Source organism: Aquarana catesbeiana, linkage group LG02 (assembly GCF_042186555.1).
Source record: "Aquarana catesbeiana isolate 2022-GZ linkage group LG02, ASM4218655v1, whole genome shotgun sequence".
In the NCBI taxonomy this organism is placed as follows: Eukaryota; Metazoa; Chordata; class Amphibia; order Anura; family Ranidae; genus Aquarana; species Aquarana catesbeiana.
In genome coordinates this window covers 152935993-152962874 of record NC_133325.1, presented here as the reverse complement: position 1 = coordinate 152962874, position 26882 = coordinate 152935993, and the positions used below count along the sequence as shown (strand labels likewise).

At 46.4% G+C, this 26882-nt stretch overlaps 1 protein-coding gene across 4 annotated transcripts in view; it reads right to left on the bottom strand.

Moving 5' to 3' along the window:
• The window catches only part of PDE1B (phosphodiesterase 1B), a 519764-nt gene that overhangs the window by 92342 nt on the left and 400540 nt on the right, over positions 1-26882 (bottom strand). For all 4 annotated transcript variants that reach the window (XM_073613640.1, XM_073613641.1, XM_073613643.1 and 1 more), the window contains 2 exons: positions 20517-20633; positions 14758-14898 (listed from right to left, as the gene is read on the bottom strand). In XM_073613640.1, the coding sequence (XP_073469741.1) occupies positions 14758-14898; positions 20517-20633 (258 nt within the window). The remainder of the gene's footprint in view (positions 1-14757; positions 14899-20516; positions 20634-26882) is intronic.

Below are 26882 nucleotides of genomic sequence, written 5' to 3'. Positions count from 1 at the left end.
CCTAAGCCTGAGCATGCAATTCCTTGGCTTCAACTTTTTGGGTCTGTGCAAGCTTTAGAAATAGCAGACTTCATACTGTGTGAGCTAGACATTCAGGTAGATGATGTCAAATTCCACACAAACAGCAAAGTTGTTCTAGGCAATCAGACACAACACTTCTATGTCTATAGTATGTCAGCAATTAAAAAGTTGAAAGGATTAGGAAATCTTTCAAGCCTGAAGACTGGCATTATGTTCCACTGGACATTAATCCTGCAGGTCTTGCCACAAGGCCAGTGTCCAAAAGCAACTTTGCTAATTCATCTTTGTCAACACGTTCAAAGTTCCTGCTGGACCATGTAGAGGATAAAACAACTGCTGACTTTTTCAGCCTCTTAGAGCCTGGGAAGGACCCAGAGAATTATCCGAATCCAAATCTACATGGACACTACTACCTGCTTAAAAACCGGCAAGCTGAAAGAATGGACTGGCCTATGCGATGATGACAGGGTACACGGTATACAGGTGAAGGTCACATGACAGGGTACTGCAAAGACCTTCCTCAGACTTACTACTGAACTCCTATTGCTCTTATCTTTTGGGAACTGAACTTTGTTTTACCTGCATTTGATAAAGACATTTTCTGACATCCAGCAGGAGAATGTATTCAGAACATTCAGCCATTATGTGTTGGACAATAGAACACTTCTTTCCTTAATAGTTTAAGGTATTTGTTGCATTATATGTATGTTCACATGTTGTCTTTCAGGTTCAAAAACATCAGCTGCAAATTTCGCTTTGTTTATTTTTTCATAACTACCATTATGTTATTAATGTATAGTGGTATTTGACAATACCAGATGGGCAGTGTGCTACCTCTGCAGTATGTGCGACATGCAGTTCCATCTATATTTATAGCCTATAGAGTTCTCTGGTTTAGGTCTCTTTCACACAGGCGATCAATTTTTCAGGTGGACTTGATCGGAAGGTCTATGCATTCCTATGGACAGGTGGGTGTAAACTGACTTGTGTCTGTTTACCCCCCCTACCTACGGGTAGGCGGGGGTCCTTCCTCTTCCATTTAGGTGGAGCAGATTGGTGGTAGTCTGTTATAAACAGACAGTGGAGTCCGTTTACTCCTGGCCAGGGGGGCCCGGGCAGCTTTATAGTGCATTTCATTTAAACAAAAAAAATAGGGCTGAATAAATGACACCCCCGCTCCTACTGGCTTGGGGGGTATAAATATATTTTCCTGTTCCAGGTGAACAGAGGGGCTCAGGAGGTGGGAGCTGAGGAGGGACTATTTTTTTTTTTTTGGGTGGAGGTACACAAACCTGAGATCACCTGCATGCTCTAGAGTTCCGCCTGCTGTTCCTCTATCCTGGTGCTTGGCGGAGTGATCCATACAGTGATTTACCTGCTCTGCTCTTTCAAGGACTGATGCGAGACAACTGACAGGGAGGGAACGGCAAAACGAATTCTGGCGGCAGTGGAGGGTAGCAAGGCACGCACTAGGCAGCACACAGTGAGTGAAGTGTTACATGTAATTTTAGCATAATCATCCAAATCCTTATGATAGTGCCTTAAGATATTTATTCACACAGCACAGTAGGTGCTCTATGGCTCTGCCACAGTGTGTCACATGCTGTTGTGTGCTGACTTTGTTCATTTATGGGTGTGCTGTGTGTTACAGACTGTAACACACAGTACAGCCACAGCAAAGTCAGCACCCAACAGCATGTGACACACTGTGACAGCCATAGAGCACCTACTGTGCTGTGTGAATAAACAGCATAATGCTATAAGGCTTCATGTACACAGGATGCTTTAAGAACGCCCCTCCTCTTGGCAGCAGCCTTTTTCCAGAACACAAACGCCGTGACGCTTGTAAAAGTGTCTAACGCCCGTACGTGCATTTAGGCTTCTTTACAGCATTCTTTACATTAAGCACTTGGGCATTAATTTCCTTGGCCAGAACAATCATTAATTCTGGCCATTGAAATTAATTAACGCTCAAGCGATAAACGCCCCCAATGTTAATATGCATTTAGGCACGTTTACACGCATCAAGTGTTTTTTCAGCCAAAACACTACTGCTCCTGGACACACTGGCCTGTGTTTTTTTTTCCTGCCTGTAAACGCCCCTGCCACTAAAAGATTCTAAAAGTCTATGTGTGCCTAGACACATAGGATAACATGGAGGGGCGTTTGGAATCAGTAAAACCCCCCCCCACCTGTGTGGATGAGGCCTAAAGATCACAAGGCACTGTGAGATGCTACTGTACACTTGTGTTGGGGGGGGGGGGGAGTAAACACGCACAGCTGAGCTGTGGTTTTTACAGCCCCTCAACCACTCCCCTTTAACCACGCTGTTTTAAAACAGAGCTGAAGCCATGCTGCAAGCATGTCTTTTTTAACACACACACATTTTTGGCTGGAGACAGCAGCCAGGAGTATGTGTATACTTGTAAAGGCAGCAGTTCTGAAACTGCCCGATCACTTCCACAATCACTGCACCATATGTCCACCCCCCACAACTTTTGAGGCAGGATCAGAGGTGGGGCCAATGTCATAGGGGGCCCCATCAGGTAGGCTGTATGGGGCCCCATAATTTCTAACAGCGGCCCTGCCCCTGGCTGCACATAGTGCAGAGTGGGCTTTGTCCATGTCCGCTCCTCAGAAACTGAGAGGATACGGATGTGTCATCAGCATGTTCTGCTCTGATTAACAGGGGATCTGTGAGCTGATCCCCTGCTGATTGGCACAGAATCCAGTCAATGTGTAAGGGGCTTAATTGTTTTTATTAAGTTGCCACCTTTTGACTATTTTTGTATTGCATGTTGTTTTCTGTATTTCCTTCCCCTTCTTTTGAGGTAATTTCCTTTTCCTTTTTGTGAACTTCTTTAATCTGTCCTCCCTTACAGGACACACATTTTACTTAGCAAAGCCAATACCTTTTTTGACTGACTTAAACATTTCTATATGAAGTCTACAGCATCCTATTTTATTGCCTCAGTGTTCTACAGGCAATAAAGACATTTGTGGATTTTACGGGTTTGGTGAGTTCAGCTATCCTGTCTGCGGTGAGTGCCTCTGCTATATTCAGTCCAGGCATAGAGGTCTCTGTAAGGGATAGTCAATATTACTGTAGCACCCTGATGTTTAGGCAGGGCTGCTATTAAAATTTAGTTGCCAGGCGATAGCTGGTTTGTCCAATTGTTAGGAGATCAATTGATTTCCCCCTATTTATGGAATTGCTGCACTTCTCTCTTCTCTAGGTGGCTGGGTATCTGGTGACATTGGATAAGACAAGGGCATAGCAAGGACAGATTATGAATGAATGGGGTATCCCAGCCAATGGGCAGGGATTTTCTTGGGTCCCTTGGCCTTCTGGGAGAGCCTATTTACGGGGTTTGGGGGTTCTGTGCCACCTGGACGGCTGTCTGGGTGGACGTGTGTTGTATTGCCCTGGTCTGCTAGGCTGTAAGCCTTGGGCCTATCCTGAGGACATCTGGCTGCTAGGCTGTCTGAGGGCCTATCCAGAAGCAGGAGAGCAGCTCCTGATTGGGACTTTGGACTTGTAGTGCAACCAGAAGCAAGGGTTCCACCGTCCAGGGAACCATTTGCCAGAGCTAGAAGGGAAGCTGTCGCCAATAAGGGTTCATCCACCTTGCTACCAGAGACCACGGTGAGTGAGCTGAAGCCAGTACCAAAGCAGACTTCTTGCCAGCCGGGGACGGCAAATAAGTGGGAAAACTTCAGCAAGTGCCAAGTCGGGGCAGAGGGGACGCTTGTGGAGCATCAGTGGGTGTCAAGCCAGTGACCTAACGTGTCAGTGGGGCACATAGCTTGAGGAGTATCTGTGAGTGCCAAGCCAGGGACCCAGCAAGAGAGCAGGGGTGATGCTTGAGGAAGATACTGAGTGCTAAAGTGGAACAGCTCAGGGGATCCAATGGCTAGTGGATCTGAAGTCTAGTGAGAGAGAGACTGGGAGCTCATTGAGTGAAGACCCACAGTGAGTGAGTGTGGGGTAAGGAGAACCGTTTGAGTTGCAAATAGTTGAATACCATTACCGTTAGTAACAGTTACAAGAGTGTTGTATTGATTGCCATAGGAGACAGCGATCCTACCTATACAGAAGTGATGTCTGGCTGGAAGCCTTCAGCTGTATAGCTGTCCACCTATAGAAGTCTCGGAGTCTGCTAATTGTCTTTGCGTCTACCTAAGGGTGTCCTGGACCTAACCCTCTCTCCCACATTTCTGTTTAAGAGACAATAAAACTCTTTGCATTCAAAAAGTGTCTGGCGCCCACCTGTTCATCTTGCATTACACCCACAATGCCTTGTAACCCACTCTACAATGAAGAATGTCAGTTCTCCCTAACTCTGGAGGTACCCATTAGGCCTAAGGAGGCTCGGGACTTTGCTATATTACAACAATTGGAGTGAAAATATTTACTAATTATAGTTAAAGTAGAAAAATAGGCAAAACTTTTTTTTTTCATTTTGGATAGAGCAAGGGTGGATTATAACCCCTGTCAGATTTTTTTTCGCCATCTGTGTCTCATTGAGGAGATTTCCCTTCATTCCTGTCCCATAGCCAAACAGAAAGTGAGAGGAATCCCATACCTCCCAACTGTCCCGGATTGGCCGGGACCTTCCCGGAAATGGATCTATGTCCCGCGGTCCCGGCCAATCAATGTAATGTCCCGGATCAGAGCCAAGTGCCGGAACAAGTTCCACCACTTGGCTCCATTGAAACTACTGGCAAGGGTTTTTCTTCAGCCAGCAGTGCTTACGTCTCCCTGCATGGTTATCTCTATGTCAGCGCTACTGCCTCCACCTCCCCCTCCCCCTCCGGCACTCTGAAGACCCAGGGGCAGCCTGAGCAATCAGGTGCTGCCCTGGGTGAACATGAAGACTGAGAGTGGCAGCAGGTCCGGGGAGACAGCACCCGGCCGAGGACTCCAGGAGGCGGCAGGGATAAAGAGCCACGAGGGCGGCCAGAACCGATTGACTGGCCCCCGGAGCAGGGAGAAAAGCGCCGAAGACCTCCCAGCCCAGGACCGATCTGGACAGGCTGACGGGACGGGCAGGAGGTGCAGCCAGAGAAAGCAGGAGATCTGCTGGATGGAGCAGCTCCGTGACCACCGCACTATGAGAATGGGCTCTGCCTACTGCATGAAAGATACTGTGTCACACACACCTTCCCGCAGGAGGGACTGCAGAGAGGGCTAGGATCTCTCTCACTTCCCCCCTTCTTCCTTCTTCCTTCTCCCCCCTTCTTCCTTCTCCTCCCCCCTTTCTTCCTTCTCTCCCCTTTTATCCTTCTCCCCCTTCTTCCTTCTCCCCCCTACTTCCTCCTTCTCCCCCTTTTCTTCCTTCTCCCCCCTTCCTTCTCCCCCCCCCACATCTTCTCCCCCCTTCCTTCTCCCCCCTCTCTCCCCTTCCTTCTCCTCCTCCTCTCCCCTTCCTTCCCCCTCCTCCCTCTTCCCCCTCCTCCCCCCTCCTCCTCCCCCCTTCTTCTTCTCCCTCCTTCCTTCTTCTTCCTCCTCCCTTCTTCCCCCCTCCTTCCTCTACCCCCCTCTTCCCCCACCCTACCCCACAACCCTGCACTTAGTACATAGCGCACCCCGTAACCCTGCACTCAGTACATAGCGCACCCCGTAACCCTGCACTCAGTACGTAGCGCAACCCTGCACTCTTTATGTAGCACACCCCGCAACCCTGCACTCAGTACATAGCGCACCCCGCAACCCTGCACTCAGTACGTAGTGCAACCCTGCACTCTTTATGTAGCACACCCCGCAACCCTGCACTCAGTACGTAGTGCACCCCGCAATGCTGCACTCAGTATGTAGCGCACCACGCAATGCTGCACTCAGTATGTAGAGCACCCTGCAACCCTGCACTCAGTACATAGCGCAACCCTGCACTCTTTATGTAGCATACCCCGCAACCCTGCACTCAGTACAAAGTGCAACCCTGCACTCAGTACAAAGCGCAACCCTGCACTCAGTACAAAGCGCAACCCTGCACTCAGTACAAAGCGCAACCCTGCACTCAGTACAAAGCGCAACCCTGCACTCAGTACAAAGCGCAACCCTGCACTCAGTACAAAGCGCAACCCTGCACTCAGTACAAAGCGCACCCCTGCACTCAGTACGTAGCGCACCCCTGCACTCAGTACGTAGCGCACCCCTGCACTCAGTACGTAGCGCACCCCTGCACTCAGTACGTAGGTCACCCCTGCACTCAGTACGTAGCGCACCCCTGCACTCCTTATGTAGCGCACCCCGCAACCCTGCACTCAGTACGTAGCGCACCCCTGCACTCCTTATGTAGCGCACCCCGCAACCCTGCACTCAGTACGTAGCGCACCCCGCAACCCTGCACTCAGTACGTAGTGCAACCCTGCACTCTTTATGTAACAAACCCCGCAACCCTGCACTCAGTACATAGCGCAACCCTGCACTCTTTATGTAGTGCAACCCTGCACTCTTTATGTAGCACAACCCTGCACTCGGTATGTAGGGCAACCCTGCACTCAGTATGTAGCACAACCCTGCACTCAGTATGTAGGGCAACCCTGCACTCTTTATGTAGCACAATCCTGCACTCTTTATGTAGCGCAACCCTGCACTCAGTATGTAGCACAACCCTGCACTCAGTATGTAGCGCAACCCTGCACTCAGTATGTAGCGCAACCCTGCACTCAGTATGTAGCGCAACCCTGCACTCAGTATGTAGGGCAACCCTGCACTCAGTATGTAGGGCAACCCTGCACTCAGTATGTAGGGCAACCCTGCACTCAGTATGTAGGGCAACCCTGCACTCAGTATGTAGGGCAACCCTGCACTCAGTATGTAGGGCAACCCTGCACTCTTTATGTAGCGCAACCCTGCACTCAGTACATAGCGCAACCCTGCACTCTTTATGTAGCATACCCCGCAACCCTGCACTCAGTACGTAGCGCAACCCTGCACTCAGTATGTAGCGCAACCCTGCACTCAGTACGTAGCGCAACCCTGCACTCAGTACGTAGCGCAGCCCTGCACTCAGTACGTAGCGCAGCCCTGCACTCAGTACGTAGCGCAGCCCTGCACTCAGTACGTAGAGCAGCCCTGCACTCAGTACGTAGCGCAGCCCTGCACTCAGTAAGTAGCGCAACCCTGCACTCAGTACGTAGCGCAACCCTGCACTCTTTATGTAGCACACCCCACAACCCTGCACTCAGTACATAGCGCAACCCTGCACTCAGTACATAGCACACCCCTGCACTCTTTATGTAGCACACCCCACAACCCTGCACTCAGTACATAGCGCAACCCTGCACTCTTTATGTAGTGCAACCCTGCACTCTTTATGTAGCACAACCCTGCACTCGGTATGTAGGGCAACCCTGCACTCAGTATGTAGCACAACTCTGCACTCAGTATGTAGTGCAACCCTGCACTCAGTATGTAGCGCAACCCTGCACTCAGTATGTAGCGCAACCCTGCACTCAGTATGTAGCGCAACCCTGCACTCAGTATGTAGGGCAACCCTGCACTCAGTATGTAGGGCAACCCTGCACTCAGTATGTAGGGCAACCCTGCACTCTTTATGTAGCGCAACCCTGCACTCAGTACATAGCGCAACCCTGCACTCTTTATGTAGCATACCCCGCAACCCTGCACTCAGTACGTAGCGCAACCCTGCACTCAGTATGTAGCGCAACCCTGCACTCAGTACGTAGCGCAACCCTGCACTCAGTACGTAGCGCAACCCTGCACTCAGTACGTAGCGCAGCCCTGCACTCAGTACGTAGCGCAGCCCTGCACTCAGTACGTAGCGCAGCCCTGCACTCAGTACCTAGCGCAGCCCTGCACTCAGTACAAAGCGCAACCCTGCACTCAGTACAAAGCGCAACCCTGCACTCAGTACAAAGCTCAACTCTGCACTCAGTACGTAGCGCAACCCTGCACTCAGTACGTAGCGCAACCCTGCACTCAGTACATAGCACACCCCTGCACTCTTTATGTAGCACACCCCACAACCCTGCACTCAGTACATAGCGCAACCCTGCACTCAGTACATAGCACACCCCTGCACTCTTTATGTAGCACACCCCACAACCCTGCACTCTGTACATAGCGCAACCCTGCACTCTTTATGTAGTGCAACCCTGCACTCTTTATGTAGTGCAACCCTGCACTCTTTATGTAGTGCAACCCTGCACTCGGTATGTAGTGCAACCCTGCACTCGGTATGTAGTGCAACCCTGCACTCGGTATGTAGCGCAACCCTGCACTCGGTATGTAGCGCAACCCTGCACTCGGTATGTAGTGCAACCCTGCACTCGGTATGTAGGGCAACCCTGCACTCGGTAAGTAGGGCAACCCTGCACTCAGTACGTAGCGCAACCCTGCACTCAGTACGTAGCGCAACCCTGCAATCAGTACGTAGCGCAACCCTGCAATCAGTACGTAGCGCAACCCTGCACTCAGTACGTAGCGCAACCCTGCACTCAGTACGTAGCGCAACCCTGCACTCAGTACGTAGCGCAACCCTGCACTCAGTACGTAGCGCAACCCTGCACTCAGTACGTAGCGCAACCCTGCACTCAGTACGTAGCGCAACCCTGCACTCAGTACGTAGCGCAACCCTGCACTCAGTACGTAGCGCAACCCTGCACTCAGTACGTAGCGCAACCCTGCACTAAGTACGCAGCGCACCCCGCAACCCTGCACTCAGTACATAGCGCAACCCTGCACTCAGTATGTAGCGCAACCCTGCACTCAGTATGTAGCGCAACCCTGCACTCAGTACGTAGCGCAACCCTGCACTCAGTACGTAGCGCAACCCTGCACTAAGTACGTAGCGCACCCCGCAACCCTGCACTCAGTACATAGCGCAACCCTGCACTCTTTATGTAGCGCACCCCGCAACCCTGCACTCAGTATGTAGCGCAACCCTGCACTCAGTATGTAGCGCAACCCTGCACTCAGTATGTAGCGCAACCCTGCACTCAGTATGTAGCGCAACCCTGCACTCAGTATGTAGCGCAACCCTGCACTCAGTATGTAGAGCACCCCGCAACCCTGCACTCAGTACGTAGCGCACCCCGCAACCCTGCACTCAGTACGTAGTGCAACCCTGCACTCTTTATGTAGCAAACCCCGCAACCCTGCACTCAGTACGTAGCGCAACCCTGCACTCAGTACGTAGCGCAACCCTGCACTCAGTACGTAGCGCAACCCTGCACTCAGTACGTAGCACAACCCTGCAACCCTGCACTCAGTATGTAGCGCAACCCTGCACTTAGTATGTAGGGCAACCCTGCACTCAGTATGTAGGGCAACCCTGCACTCAGTATGTAGGGCAACCCTGCACTCAGTATGTAGGGCAACCCTGCACTCTTTATGTAGCGCAACCCTGCACTCTTTATGTAGCATACCCCGCAACCCTGCACTCAGTACGTAGCGCAACCCTGCACTCAGTATGTAGCGCAACCCTGCACTCAGTACGTAGCGCAACCCTGCACTCAGTACGTAGCGCAACCCTGCAACCCTGCACTCAGTACGTAGCGCAGCCCTGCACTCAGTACAAAGCGCAACCCTGCACTCAGTACAAAGCGCAACCCTGCACTCAGTACAAAGCGCAACCCTGCACTTAGTACGTAGCGCAACCCTGCACTCAGTACGTAGCGCAACCCTGCACTCAGTACGTAGCGCAACCCTGCACTCAGTACATAGCACACCCCTGCACTCTTTATGTAGCACACCCCACAACCCTGCACTCAGTACATAGCGCAACCCTGCACTCAGTACATAGCACACCCCTGCACTCTTTATGTAGCACACCCCACAACCCTGCACTCTGTACATAGCGCAACCCTGCACTCTTTATGTAGTGCAACCCTGCACTCGGTATGTACGGCAACCCTGCAATCAGTACGTAGCGCAACCCTGCACTCAGTACGTAGCGCAACCCTGCACTCAGTACGTAACGCAACCCTGCACTCAGTACGTAGCGCAACCCTGCACTCAGTACGTAGCGCAACCCTGCACTCAGTACGTAGCGCAACCCTGCACTCAGTACGTAGTGCAACCCTGCACTAAGTACATAGCCACCCCTGCACTCTTTATGTAGCGCACCCCGCAACCCTGCATTCAGTACATAGCGCAACCCTGCACTCTTTATGTAGCACAATCCTGCACTCTTTATGTAGCGCACCCCCGTAACCCTGCACTCAGTATGTAGTGCAGCCCTGCACTCAGTAAGTAGTGCAACCCTGCACTCAGTAAGTAGCGCAACCCTGCACTCAGTAAGTAGCGCAACCCTGCACTCAGTACGTAGCGCAACCCTGCACTCAGTATGTAGCGCAACCCTGCACTCAGTACGTAGCGCAACCCTGCACTCAGTACGTAGCGCAACCCTGCACTCAGTACGTAGCGCAACCCTGCACTAAGTACTAGCGCACCCCGCAACCCTGCACTCAGTACATAGCGCAACCCTGCGCTCAGTATGTAGCGCAACCCTGCGCTCAGTATGTAGCGCAACCCTGCACTCAGTACGTAGCGCAACCCTGCACTCAGTACGTAGCGCAACCCTGCACTCAGTACGTAGCGCAACCCTGCACTCAGTACGTAGCGCAACCCTGCACTAAGTACGTAGCGCACCCCGCAACCCTGCACTCAGTACATAGTGCAACCCTGCACTCTTTATGTAGCGCACCCCGCAACCCTGCACTCAGTATGTAGCGCAACCCTGCACTCAGTACGTAGCGCAACCCTGCACTCAGTACGTAGCGCAACCCTGCACTCAGTACGTAGCGCAACCCTGCACTCAGTACGTACTGCAACCCTGCACTCAGTACGTAGCGCAACCCTGCACTCAGTACGTAGCGCAACCCTGCACTCAGTACGTAGCGCAACCCTGCACTCAGTACGCAGCGCACCCCGCAACCCTGCACTCAGTACATAGCGCAACCCTGCACTCCGTATGTAGCGCAACCCTGCACTCAGTATGTAGCGCAACCCTGCACTCAGTACGTAGCGCAACCCTGCACTCAGTACGTAGCGCAACCCTGCACTAAGTACGTAGCGCACCCCGCAACCCTGCACTCAGTACATAGCGCAACCCTGCACTCTTTATGTAGCGCACCCCGCAACCCTGCACTCAGTATGTAGCGCAACCCTGCACTCAGTATGTAGCGCAACCCTGCACTCAGTATGTAGCGCAACCCTGCACTCAGTATGTAGCGCAACCCTGCACTCAGTATGTAGCGCACCCCGCAACCCTGCACTCAGTACGTAGCGCACCCCGCAACCCTGCACTCAGTACGTAGTGCAACCCTGCACTCTTTATGTAGCAAACCCCGCAACCCTGCACTCATTACGTAGCGCAACCCTGCACTCAGTACGTAGCGCAACCCTGCACTCAGTACGTAGCGCAACCCTGCACTCAGTACGTAGCGCAACCCTGCACTCAGTACGTAGCACAACCCTGCACTCAGTAAGTAGCGCAACCCTGCACTCAGTACATAGCGCAACCCTGCACTCTTTATGTAGCACACCCCACAACCCTGCACTCAGTACATAGCGCAAACCTGCACTCAGTACATAGCACACCCCTGCACTCTTTATGTAGCACACCCCACAACCCTGCACTCAGTACATAGCGCAACCCTGCACTCTTTATGTAGTGCAACCCTGCACTCTTTATGTAGCACAACCCTGCACTCAGTATGTAGGGCAACCCTGCACTCAGTATGTAGCACAACCCTGCACTCAGTATGTAGGGCAACCCTGCACTCTTTATGTAGCACAATCCTGCACTCTTTATGTAGCGCAACCCTGCACTCAGTATGTAGCGCAACCCTGCACTCAGTATGTAGCGCAACCCTGCACTCAGTATGTAGCACAACCCTGCACTCAGTATGTAGCGCAACCCTGCACTCAGTATGTAGGGCAACCTTGCACTCAGTATGTAGGGCAACCCTGCACTCAGTATGTAGGGCAACCCTGCACTCTTTATGTAGCGCAACCCTGCACTCTTTATGTAGCATACCCCGCAACCCTGCACTCAGTATGTAGCGCAACCCTGCACTCAGTATGTAGCGCAACCTTGCACTCAGTACGTAGCGCAACCCTGCACTCAGTACGTAGCGCAACCCTGCAACCCTGCACTCAGTACGTAGCGCAGCCCTGCACTCAGTACAAAGCGCAACCCTGCACTCAGTACAAAGCGCAACCCTGCACTCAGTACAAAGCGCAACCCTGCACTCAGTACGTAGCGCAACCCTGCACTCAGTACGTAGCGCAACCCTGCACTCAGTATGTAGCGCAACCCTGCACTCAGTACATAGCACACCCCTGCACTCTTTATGTAGCACACCCCACAACCCTGCACTCAGTACATAGCGCAACCCTGCACTCAGTACATAGCACACCCCTGCACTCTTTATGTAGCACACCCCACAACCCTGCACTCTGTACATAGCGCAACCCTGCACTCTTTATGTAGTGCAACCCTGCACTCGGTATGTACGGTAACCCTGCACTCGGTATGTAGTGCAACCCTGCACTCAGTATGTAGCGCAACCCTGCACTCAGTACGTAGCGCAACCCTGCACTCAGTAGCTAGCGCAACCCTGCACTCAGTACCTAGCGCAACCCTGCACTAAGTACATAGCCACCCCTGCACTCTTTATGTAGCGCACCCCTCAACCCTGCATTCAGTACATAGCGCAACCCTGCACTCTTTATGTAGCACAATCCTGCACTCTTTATGTAGCGCACCCCCGTAACCCTGCACTCAGTATGTAGTGCAGCCCTGCACTCAGTAAGTAGTGCAACCCTGCACTCAGTAAGTAGTGCAACCCTGCACTCAGTAAGTAGTGCAGCCCTGCACTCAGTATGTAGCGCAACCCTGCACTCAGTACGTAGCGCAACCCTGCACTCAGTACGTAGCGCAACCCTGCACTCAGTACGTAGCGCAACCCTGCACTCAGTACGTAGCGCAACCCTGCACTCAGTACGTAGCGCAACCCTGCACTCAGTACGTAGCGCAACCCTGCACTCAGTACGTAGCGCAACCCTGCACTCAGTACGTAGCGCACCCCGCAACCCTGCACTCAGTACATAGCGCAACCCTGCACTCTTTATGTAGCGCACCCCGCAACCCTGCACTCAGTACATAGCGCAACCCTGCACTCAGTATGTAGCGCAACCCTGCACTCAGTATGTAGCTCAACCCTGCACTCAGTACGTAGCGCAACCCTGCACTCAGTACGTAGCGCAACCCTGCACTCAGTACGTAGCGCAACCCTGCACTCAGTACGTAGCGCACCCCGCAACCCTGCACTCAGTACATAGCGCAACCCTGCACTCTTTATGTAGCGCACCCCGCAACCCTGCACTCAGTATGTAGCGCAACCCTGCACTCAGTATGTAGCGCAACCCTGCACTCAGTATGTAGCGCAACCCTGCACTCAGTATGTAGCGCAACCCTGCACTCAGTATGTAGCGCAACCCTGCACTCAGTATGTAGCGCAACCCTGCACTCAGTATGTAGCGCAACCCTGCACTCAGTATGTAGCACAACTCTGCACTCAGTATGTAGCGCAACTCTGCACTCAGTATGTAGCGCAACCCTGCACTCAGTATGTAGCGCAACCCTGCACTCAGTATGTAGCGCAACCCTGCACTCAGTATGTAGCGCAACCCTGCACTCAGTATGTAGCGCAACCCTGCACTCAGTATGTAGCGCAACCCTGCACTCAGTATGTAGCGCAACCCTGCACTTAGTATGTAGCGCAACCCTGCACTCAGTAAGTAGCGCAACCCTGCACTCAGTAAGTAGCGCAACCCTGCACTCAGTACGTAGCACACCCCACAACCCTGCACTGTTTATGTAGCACACCCCACAACCCTGCACTCAGTACATAGCGCAACCCTGCACTCAGTACATAACGCAACCCTGCACTCAGTACATAGCGCGCCCCTCAACCCTGCACTCTGTACATAGCGCGCCCCTCAACCCTGCACTCTGTACATAGCACACCCAGCAACCCTGCACTCAGTACATGTAGTAAAAAAAATGCAGACTCCAAACACTCCTGACCCCTGCATTCTGTGCATTACACCCTCCCGACCCCTGCGCTCTGTACATTACACACCCACATTTTGCCGTGGCGTGTGCCGCAGGTTGTCCCTTGACTCAAGTGTCCCTCATTGGGAAGTTCAAAAGTTGGGAGGTATGAAATCCCTTAAAGAAAGGGAATTCCTTGGGGTCCCCCAGGTCACCAGAATCAGTGTCTCCATTGGAAGATTTCCCCTCTATTACTTTTCTGGGGACAACCCACAATTTGGGGTTTGCTTTTACTTTCAATTTCAATGATAATGGTAAACAGGACAAATAGAGAGGGGGAACCAATGGGGGTTCAGACAGCAATAAAAACTCACAGGTGTTCTAATCTCTCTCTGTACTCTCTCCAAAATTAAAAAAAAAAAAAAAGTTTTGCCTTTAGCTATACTTTAGTCTTTTCTTTTGTGAGGTCATATAGCCATTATAAAAAGTAGAATTATTTATTTTTTTATTTTAGAATTATTACTCAGGATTGCGTTTTTTAAATGTAAAGCAGCATACAACATAATTTTTGGAAACATTATATGCAAAACTCCTAATATTCCTGAGATGTGTGGTATATAAGATCGAATTAAACCACTATTATAGAGGTACTAGATCAAGACCATAATTAAAAGTTATGAGCAGTTTGCAATAAAGTGCTTACCACCATGCCTGTACGCAAAAGGAAGCAGTGAACTGTCTGTGTCACGTCTGCTGCATGGATCTGGTTGTGGTAAGGATTCTTATACTTCCCATAGCCACTCTCCAGGGAATCCAGAAAACTCATTAGAAACGCAACGGGAATCTAAGAGGAAGAAAAGAATGTTGTAAATAGACTGCCAACAAATGCTTTGTTAACATTACAAGTTAAAACAACTAAAAGCACAAATTAAAAAAGCCTTCAAGTTTCAGGTACACTTGTCAACAGTACATTTATTTTGTATTACAGGTTTAGCACCAACAATTTTTTTGCGGCACTTATTGAACATTCACATCAGTCCCAGTCCTCAAAGAGCTCCAAGTGGTATTAAAACCCAAAAGCAAATATTATATTGCAGCTTACCAATTCTTAGATGTGATGGCAGCCTAAAGCCTTGTACACACAATCGGATTTTCCGCAGACAAAACCTCAGACTTTTGTCTGAAGGCGTGTGCCTGGATTTTGTCTTGCATACAAACAGCAAGGAATTGTCGGCCAACAAACATGAACGTAGTGACGTACTACGTGGTTTTTCAGCTCTTTAGCGCCACCCTTTGGGCTCCTTCTGCTATTTCCTGTTAATAGAAGTTTGTGAGTGTTGATTCGTGCTTTTCATTTTGCGCTTTTTATTTCGCGCTTTTTATTTAGCTCTTTTCAGTTCTCGCTTTTCATTTTGTGCTTTTCAGTTTGTATCTGAACGGCCGTTCGTCAACCAGACATGTTGCGGAATCGAAGGAGATAACGTGTTATTTATTATTGGCCTTGGAGTTATTGCTTTGACTCAAGTTCATTCCAGGAACAGGAGGATTACTTGGACCAAAAATTGGTTGCTTTATTAATCGTGACCAATTATGTCATATGCCTTTGCTGCGGGAGCTCCAGGAGAATAATCCGGATGATTTTTGGAATTATCTCTGGATAATGGACCCCTGCTTTCACCAACTCTTGAAATTGCTGACCCCCAATATTAAGAAGCAGGAAAACATGCATGAGGCTTTTATTTTATTTTTTGGTTGAATATATGATTGGATTTGTTATATTTTCTATATTTTTGGATGACTAGAATGCACTTTTTGGTTAAGTTCTATTGGCAGATAGCATGTCTAATTTTATTTGTTTTCTTTTTTAAATGCACAATAAAAAAAATGTGGAGAATAAAAAATACTTGGTAGGGAGTAGGCAGTTACATTATAAAAAATACAATGTTGTATCTTTGATCTTAAAAACTATGGGATAATGGTGTTGTGGTAACTTGCCCCCCCTCCCCAAAAAAAAGCATAATAATATTATTCTTGATATCACTAGAAAGAAAAAGCCTTTGAAAATCCATTTGCAATAACTCCATGAGTATCACAAGCAAAGCAGCTTCATTATTATCCCATTAAAGAAGAAGAGAATGTGCGCTGCATTTCAAGATTTCATAATTTGCCACGTCACGAATGTTAATTCTCCATTACAAACACTAGTTTACAAGACTGACCGCTTCTGGCTTGTCCTTGCTTCCGAAGCATGCGTGTTTGTACTTTGGACTTTTGTCTGACGGACTTGTGTACACACGCTTGGAAAATCCGACAACACACATTTGTCTGTGGAAAATTTTAAGGCTAAAATGATCTTGAATCACTTCCTCTGCCTAGGCACTCCTGTAACCTCTTGGCTGTATAGCTGCAGTGTAAGAACTAAGGCCTCTGACTGATGAAGCTCTGACGAAGAAGGGACGTTCCCTTCGAAATGCGTTAGCTGATTGTAGCTGATTGTGATGTTTGTGCGTCTCTCCACGATTTTGGGAAGGCATTGCTCATCCTAAGTCGCATGCTGGCTGTCGATACACTTTATGCTGTACCTCCTCCACCTATTTGCTTATGAGTTGTTTCTTTTTACCTTTTTTTATATTAAATGTTTTTAAAAAGTTAATGCACAAGGCTGGTGCGCCCTTGTTTTTCTTTTATTTCGGTTTGCACTAGGACTTCCCATCCTTGAGGGCAGCAAGGCCTGTGTTGACGCATCTTTTATATGGTGATCCACCTGTGCGCAGGAGTCGTTGTTTCTTGTTTGCTAATACTCTGACAAAAACTCCAGTGCCTGCATTGACTTTAGTAAGTGACCATTTGTCCTACTGGTGTAGAGCTGCTATAGCAGCCAGGTGGTTTCTGAAAACTGCTGCATGGAACATCCAGTACAAACTCTCTAGCTAGAATATTGAACAATCATCTCAAACCCCTACTTACTGTATACAAAAAGGCTTTTTTTCACGTACTAAATTAGAAGTACCACACCATAAATTATTTTTTTCAAATATATCATATGATTTATAAAAATGTATATGATTTATATGTTGAACATGTTTGGATTTGATACATTTCCATTTGATCTTAATCCTTAGATCTTCCACATTACTGTAATTCTAAGGCATGATGTGTCTTTTCCCAAGATCCTTTACATTATTTGAATGCCTTCCCTGGGAACAGAGACTATTAATGTTAAAAGATTCACAGGAATACAAAAACACTTAAAAGTTCTCATACACGTTATTCCAACGAAAAACAGTAATAGTAACAGTAACAGTAATAGTAAGATACAAATACAAAGTAGTTACAGGAAAACCCCCAAAGCACTTACAGGAAAGCTTTAACATCTTCTGAAAAAACAGACGAAATCTGCTCATGGTATTTTTATGCCCTATGCACAAATCTGAACTTTAGTTCTGTCTGGAGCATCTCCATCAGATCAGAGAACTGGTAATGGTGTAAACTTTCCTTACTATAGTATGGCACGCATTGTACTACCATTATGATGAGGGGTTAACATCCCTGGCGGTATTCCCAAGTTTGGCTCGGGGGTTCAATTTCAGTACCATTAGCGGCAACCCTGAGCCACACTTGGGATTGCATCTCAGGATCCTGGTGCAGTGTACTTACCTTGTCACCAGGATCCTGCAATGTCTCCCGCTGTGTCTGCGGGCTCTGTCCTCTGCCCCGATGCAGTGTGCCAGGCTCCGTTCCCTGCGAGCGTCGTGACGCACGGGGTGGAGCCCGGCAGCAAATTCAAAAAGTACAAAATTCATAACACATACAGTACACTGTAATCTTATAGATTACATTACTGTATCAAATCATTTCACATCCCTTTTGTCCCTAGTGCTTTCTCCAGTGCCCTGCATGCAGTTTTATATTATATATACTGTTCTTTCTGCCTGGAAACTGGAAATTGTCCATAGCAACCAAAAAGTGTCCCTTTACGTCAAAAGTGGTTTTAGACCAGCTAGAAAACAGCGATAGTAAATTAGAGCACTTGCAGAATTGAGAGATAGTGAATCGTGGGGAAATTTATTTAATTATTATTATATTATTATTTTTTTATAATTATTTATAGTTATTTATTATATTATAATTTATGTTTTAGTGATTCAAACTTTATCATACCCGGGATATCTACTAGACTCTGGTTTGGACAGATTTAAGTGTGTTATTACTAAGAATTACAGGCCTACAATATAAAACCCCAAATGTCTATGCAAAACAATTGTACCGATTTGAGACGCAGAAATCTGACCGCCAGGGAGGTTAAGCACTGAGATAAAAAGCAGCATGTTGACCTTACAATACAGGAGAATGGCTTGCATATTAGCTACTTTATACTGAAGGACAGTAGATCATAATTATTTGCTATATCTAGGAATGTTAAAGACCTACGAAAGCCATTTTTGTTTTGGATAGTGTGACATAGTGTAGAGATAACATATGTTTCAGGTATTTATTGTACTTACTGGAGAGATTTTTTTTTTCTCAATTCCCGTCTCTTTGATGCCTACTGAGATTTCAGTGCAACATTGACTGCTCACTTCAGGATGTTGGGAGTTCACTGGATTTTTGGCAGGAACGGGAGCAGGGGCAGAGCCCGTCCATTAGGGGCGCCCGGGCGCCACCCCTTCTTCCAGGCCACCCCCTATATGCAATGGATAGATTCATGCATAGCATAGCATTAATGAATCTATACATGGCCACTGCGGCCACCCGCTATTCATGTGTCCGGCCCCTTTCGGGGCACCGGGCGCATAATTACAGTGGCCAGGTTTTTTTTTTTAAGCACCCGATTAGAGCCAGAGGCTCTAATAGGCTTCAAAATAGGGTGGGCTCAGTCACAGAGGATGCGTCCGGAGCCCACCCAGGTGTGTTGCAACAGCGAATGAATATTCACTGTTGCAACAGTGATCCTTCCCCCGGCCAATCAGTAAGCGGGTCGGATACCCATCACCCGATTGGCTGAAAGGACAGGTGATCCTATTGGACACCTAGGAGGAGGAGAAGAGACGCACAGCGGAAGTGAGGAGGAAAAGAGCCACTGGCCAATGCCTGGATGCCCGGTCCTCGCTGATGCCTGAATACCTGATCCCTGCTCCTCGGATGCCTGGTCCCCACCGATGCCTGGATGCCTGATTCCCACCACCACTCCTCGGATGCCTGATCCCCGCCGCTGCTCCTCGGATGGCTGCTGATGCCCGATGCCCACTGCCCGCTGCCTAGATGGGGTAAGTGCCTGTGGACCGACCGGCAGACAGCGGGGGGGAGGGGTTTGGTTGTTTGCCGCCCCCCCCAAACAAAAAACCACCAGCCGCCACTGATCGGGAGGTATTTTTGCACTTATTGGAAAGATATAACAAAACACGTTTAAAGGTGTATTTAATCGACCAAAAGCCAACAAATAAGAAAAATGCATTGTTAGCGTTTTACATACACTTTACATCAAACAGCAATGTGGACATGGCATTCAACTACAGTTACCAATTAACAGTTATTTTTCATTTTGTATGACTTCTGTAAACTAGTTTATGGGAATAACAGCACACCATTACTTGTACACACTACGCATGACATCCTTAGGCTTTTATTCAATCATGTATTTAACGGTTACCTGCTTATACTTTTAGGCAAAAAAAGGAAGAAGTATATTGTTCCGCTGTTGCTCAGGAATGGGGTGCTAGCATGAAATATCACCATCCAATAGTATATAGTATACTTAGAAAAATCGCTGCTCTCCCAGTCTAGACCTCTATGACTAAGCCCCGGTGGGTGGGGTGAAACATGTCAGAGGGCGTGGCTTGTGGTGTGGTGTAAGGCTTAGGCCATCTCACACATGTATACAACATAGACTGGACTGGGAGAGCAGAGATTTTTCTAAAAACTGTTCTGCTTAGGCCATGTTCCCATTGGGCCAATTTCAGCTGAACTCGCATGATTTCTAACCCGCATCAATGTGAACTTAGACTTAAGTTAACAACGCTGGAATGAATGGAAAGAGTTCTATTTATGCTTTTGGATATGTTGAATTGAAAAATGAAAATAGATCTGTTCTAAAAACATTAGAGGACATAATCATGGAAAAAAGTAAAAAACTGCTTCCTGCAATGAAAAGCAATGGCAGTATTTATTTTAAGAATGTTATATGTTATTGTGTCACTTACTCTCTCCGCCTGATTTAGCTCTTGCATTCTAACAGAACATGACATTCTAATAAAAGAATGTTAATAACCCTCCTTGTGAACACACATTCTTGTTTTTACAACATAAACTATAATTATTATTATTATCATCAGTATAAAAACATACAATAAATACGATATGGTACAATCAGTCAGTAAGCAGCTGAAAACAGAATTTTGATCGACTCTTGTGAGTAATATTTCCATAGCCTTTTTTGAATTGTTTGCACGTTTTACAAGTTACCTTAAAGCGACTGTTCAGGTTGTGTCTAGTGAGAAGTTCAAACACAATGGTTTTCAATGCATGATCTTCACTGACTCTATTCAGCACAAATACATCAAAGTCCCACAAGTCCAGATGCTAGAGAGAAAGAGAAAACAAGATGAAAAAAAATCTCTTCTATAATTCAACATTCCAAATACAGTAAACTGATAGACATTCATCTGAACCCAACTGAAAAATCTTTGTGTTTTCTATAAAACACTACAATAATATTAATATTAAACCAGCTTAGAGCCAGAAATTCCCCTATAAATATGTACTTGTAGTAAAAATCAAACATGACCCGGGTGAAAAAAAACTATTTGAGGGATTAAATGGTTTTAAAAAGGGACCATGAAAAGGGTTTCTGATAAAGAAAACTATAGAAGGTGTGCCACATCCCAACTGTATCAAAGAAGAGGAAAATCCCCCTAAGGTGGGACTTTTAAGGCACTACCATATAAACAGTGAGAAGTAGAAGAATAGTATTGAACATTTATTAGAAAACATATATTAAATATTGCACATAACCATGGATCCAATGTATACAAAAATGCAAAGAAAGATACAACTTCCTGAACCAACGCGTTTCAGAGATGGATGCTGTCTCCTTCATCAGGGGTTTGACAGAAAATATAGTATCTATAAAATTAAAATGCAAAATGATCAACAATGATTTAACCCTTCCAAGTAATGCTAAATAATCATACACAAAACTCTGAGGGTATTGAAAACTTACATCATAGTCATTTGCATGTACATAAAAGTATCAACATTTATTTAACGTGCTAAATTTTTTTTTTTTTAGACGTGCTACCTCACACACTCAGCAAGACCTGCTTTATTCTCAAAAACCTTTGAATCAAGATAATCCCCTGAGAATCATTACCAAATACTGCAATCAGCATGTGGAAGTTAGGAAAATTGTTTCCAAATTTTGGCATGTTCTGACAATGGACCCTAATTTGGGCCCATTAATTCCAGAGGTACCCCTTTTTACTTTTAGGAAAGCTATATCCATTGCCTCCAAATTAGTGAAAATTGAGTTCAGAGGGGATGGAGATTTAGAACACTGCAAATATAAAGGAACTTTTATGTGAGGTTCTTATGGCTATTGTAAATATATGGATACTAACAAGAGATCCACTTTACCAGATGGGAGTACCTTCAAACCCAGACATTTTGCAAACTGTAGGACATTTAGTGTCATTTAAATGCTTAAATGTGACTGCGGCTGCTTCTATGTCGGAAAGACCAAGCTCAAATTTTGGAAAAGAGCTTACCGACATATTAGAAGCATGCAGACGTGTAACCCTGATCTACCCTTGGGAAGACATACCACCTTGATCCATCGGGGCGTGTTTCCCAGGATAAAAATTTTGATCCTGGATCGCATCCACCCCAGTCCAAGGGGAGGCAACTGGAACAAAAGTCTCCTCCAGCTCAAATTACGCTGGATCTATACATTAGAAGATACACACCCCTAGAATTAAACAATGCAGTATGCTTTAAGCCCTTTTTGGAGGGTTTCAATTTGGGTGGGATGGAGAAATAGGGATATACAGTGGGGATGGAAAGTATTCAGACCCCCTTAAATTTTTCACTCTTTGGTATATTGCAGCCATTTGCTAAAATCATTTAAGTTCATTTTTTTCCTCATTAATGTACACGCAGCACCCCATATTGACAGAAAAACACAGAATTGTTGACATTTTTGCAGATTTATTAAAAAAGAAAAACTGAAATATCACATGGTCCTAAGTATTCAGGCCCTTTGCTCAGTATTTAGTAGAAGCACCCTTTTGATCTAATACAGCCATGAGTCTTTTTGGGAAAGATGCAACAAGTTTTTCACATCTGGATTTGGGGATCCTCTGCCATTCCTCCTTGCAGATCCTCTCCAGTTCTGTCAGGTCGGATGGTAAACGTTGGTGGACAGCCATTTTTAGGTCTCTCCAGAGATGCTCAATTGGGTTTATGTCATGGCTCTGGCTGGGCCATTCAAGAACAGTCACAGAGTTGATGTGAAGCCAGTCCTTTGTTATTTTAGCTGTGTGCTTAGGGTCATTGTCTTGTTGGAAGGTAAACCTTCAGCCCAGTCTGAGGTCCTGAGCACTCTAGAGAAGGTTTTTGTCCAGGATTTCCCTGTAGTTGGGCGCATTCATCTTTCCCTCGATTGCAACCAGTCTTCCTGTCCCTGCAGCTGAAAAACACCCCCACAGCATGATGCTGCCACCACCATGCTTCACTGTTGAGACTGTATTGGACAGGGGATGAGCAGTGCCTGGTTTTCTCCACACACACCGCTTAGAATTAAGGCCAAAAAGTTCTATCTTGGTCTCATCAGACCAGAGAATCTTATTTCTCACCATCTTGGAGTCCTTCAGGTGTTTTTTAGCAAACTCCATGCGGGCTTTCACGTGTCTTGCACTGAGGAGAGGCTTCCGTCGGGCCACTCTGCCATAAAGCCCCGGCTGGTGGAGGGCTGCAGTGATGGTTGACTTTCTACAACTTCCTCCCATCTCCCGACTGCATCTCTGAAGTTCAGCCACAGTGATCTTTGGGTTCTTCTTTACCTCTCTCACCAAGGCTCTTCTCCCCCAATAGCTCAGTTTGGCTGGACGGCCAGCTCTAGGAAGGGTTCTGGTCATCCCAAACGTCTTATTGTGGAGACCACTGTGCTCTTAGTAACCTTAAGTGCAGCAGAAATGTTTCTGTAACCTTGGCCAGATCTGTGCCTTGCCACAATTCTGTCTCTGAGCTCTTTAGGCAGTTCCTTTGATCTCATGATTCTCATTTGCTCTGACATGCACTGTGAGCTGTAAGGTTTTATATAGACAGATGTGTAGCTTTCCTAACCAAGTCCAATCAGTATAATCAAACACAGCTGGACTCAAATGAAGGTGTAGAACCATCTCAAGGATGATCAGAAGAAATGGACAGCACCTGAGTTAAATATATGAATGTCACAGCAAAGGGTCTGAATACTTAGGACCATGTGATATTTCAGTTTTTCTTTTTTATTAAATCTGCAAAAATGTCAACAATCCTGTGTTTTTCTGTCAATATGGGGTGCTGTGTGTACATTAATGAGGGAAAAAATGAACTTAATTGATTTTAGAAAAGGGCTGCAATATAAAAAAGAGAGAAAAATTTAAAGGGGGCCTGAATACTTTCCGTCCTCACTGTATATTCCATGGCTCTTTTTCCCTTGGGTCCTTTACCTTCCACACTTCATTCTGCTATGTTTTCGTGCCTATTTGATCTCTGAACTTATTTCTCTTTTTCTTTCCGTTTTGTCTTTTTCTTCTCTCTTTTGCTCTTTTTGCTTTTTGAGCCTTCTAACCTCTCAGATTGTTAATTGCAGCTATACCTGTAACATAGTCCCAGTTTCTGCTTGCTGTTGTTTCTGATGTTCCCCTGATGTAAACATTGTCACGTGCAGCTTTTAGTATCCCCTCAATGGGATGCGCAGAGGACTCTGCGTGACAATGTCATTCTCTTTTTAAATAAATGTGGATACTTTTTTTGTACATGCAAATGACTATGATGTAAGTTTTCAAAGTGTTTTGTGTATGATTATTCAGCATTACTTGGAAGGGTTAAATCTTTGTTGATCATTTTTCATTTGAATTTTATAGATACTATACTTTCTGTCAAACCCCTGATGAAGGAGACAGCATCCATCTCTGAAACGTGTCGGATTCAGGAAGTTGTATCTTTCTTTGCATTTTTGTATACATTGTATCCATGGTTATGTGCAATATTTAATATATGTTTTCTAATAAATGTTCAATAATTTTCTTTTACTTCTCACTGTTTATATGGTAGTGCCTTATAAAAAGTCCCACCTTAGGGGGCTTTTCCTCTTCTTTAAAAAGGGACCAAACCTTTTTTGAAGTCCCCTTTTAAACCCATTAACTGAAGCTTGGCATGTAAATTTGGCCACATGAGCCAAATCAATTGGAATTGGTCTTATAGTAAGGAAAGGGATGGTCGGCACTCAGGATGACATCCAAAATGGTATTTCTTTATTAAATGCATGTACGAAGCTGTTAAACAGCCTACGCGTTTCGGATGTTAGTCCTTAGTCATGGCTGATAAAAAACAAAATAAGTAACACTTAAATAATATATACAAAGGTCACATGATTAACCAATACAGGTGATTTAAAAATGCAAAAGGGAAAACACGGCATGATTCCGTGCAATGAAACACATCACAAAATGTAGACATATGAAAAAAACAGGCATTTAAAAAGTAACGCACAATAGCATGCCTAGTTTGTATTTTTTCCAAAATGGAACATCATAAAAATAGTGGGTACTACATAAAGATGATATTGCCTAGATACTAAATTCATTAAAAAAAATGTAGCTGTTTTACAGCGTTGTACATGTATATAATAAAGAAATACCATTTTGAATGTCATCCTGAGGGCCAACCATCCCTTTCCTTACTCTGGTACGTTGGAGGTGTCAGCAGCCTCCAGGTCTGAGCACCGGGCTGGCCTTTTATGTAGGAAGGTTGCAGCACTTATACACCTGTTTTCCTTGGAGATTTGGTCTTATACCTCTAAGGCCAAACTGAACATTTAGTTATTTAGACCCCTGACAAATTTCTACATAAATCAAGACAGAAAAAGTGAGGTGCAGAAATAGGAGATCTACAGTAGTTAAATAAAGTCTCAGGATAAGTATATCTAAAACCAAAAACAAACATTGTGTAACATGTGTTGCAGCTTGCCAGAACTTAAATGTGGTGGCTGTATTAGTTTTCTTTTTGAGACTTTATTTTGTTTATTTCCCCTTGATAATCATATCAAGTATACGCTCACTAAGATAACAATGTTAACTCATTATACTGCGTATATAGTATGGGGGAGCAATTTTTCCATCGTAGGATCTGCTCTGCTGATGTGGACGCTTCCCCCTTTCCTCATCTCATTGCATAGGGGGAGATGTTCTGTGGTCCACAAACAATACCTGGGAAAACTAATGTCATCATTAGAGATTTCATTTTAGTGCAAAGGAAGTTACAAGAACAATAAAAAATGGCACACACTATATTGTCGAAAGTATTGGGATGTCTGCCTTTACACACACATGACCTTTAATGACATCCCAGTCTTAGTCCGTATGGTTCTATATTGACTTGGCTCACCCTTCGCAGCTATTACAGCTTCAACTCTTCTGGGAAGGCTGTCCACAAGGTTTAGGAGTGTGTCTATGGGAATGTTTGACCATTCTTCCAGAAGCGCATTTGTGAGGTCAGGCACTGATGTGGATGAAAAGGCCTGGCTCACAGTCTCCGCTCTAATTCATCCCAAAGGTGTTCTATGGGGTTGAGATCAGGACTCTGTGCAGGCCAGTCAAGTTCCTCCACCCCAAACTCGCGCATCCATGTCTTTATGGATCTTGCTTTGTGTACTGGTCCAAATCATTTGATGTAGGGGGGATTATGGTGTGGGGTTGTTTATCAAGGGTTGGGCTTGGCAGCTTAGCTCCAGTGAAGGGAATTCTTAGGCTGCATTCACACCTGAGCGTTTTCAGCTCATAAAACACTTGTAAAACGCCTGAAAACCCCCAACAAGCAAAATCCCATTCATTTCAATGGCACCTGTTCACATCTGGGCATTTTGTCACCTCAAGCAAAATGCCTGAAAAACTCCCTAAGCTCAAAAAACAACATGATCTTCTTTATGGCAGATTACAGGCGTTTTTCTGCCTTTTACATTGGTGACCTGAACAAAATCGTGGCAGAAACACGTAAAAATTGCGGTAAAACACAATAAAAACGTGACAAAATTGCGGTAAAATCACAGTAAAGGTCAGGACTCTGTGCAAGCTGGTCAAGTTCCTTCACCCCAAACTCGCTCATCCATGTCTTTATGGACCTTGCTTTGTGCACTGGTGTGCAGTCATGTTGGAAAAGGAAGGGGCCATCCCCAAACTCTTCCCACAAAGTTGGAAGCATGAAATTGTCCAAAATGTCTTGGTATGCTGACGCTAAGGCTGCATTCACACCTGAGCGCTTCTGGAAGAATGGTCAATGGACTAAGACTGGGATGCCATTAAAGTTCATGTGCGAGTAAATGCAGGTGCCTCAATACTTTTGAAAATATAGTGTATATGATGCAGTCTGCTACTAGCCTGTAACTTTTTTGTTGACCCCGCTGCCATTTTTTTGCCTCCTATAACAGACTGAGCTGTCCAGCAAAAGTGGCAGTTGGAGGGTTGAAAGAAACCATTTACCACTGACAGGGTGCATACAATAGTCAGCTTTTATTTATTTATTTAAAACCTTTATCTGAAAAGAAAAAAAAAACTGTTTCTTACAAAGTATTAG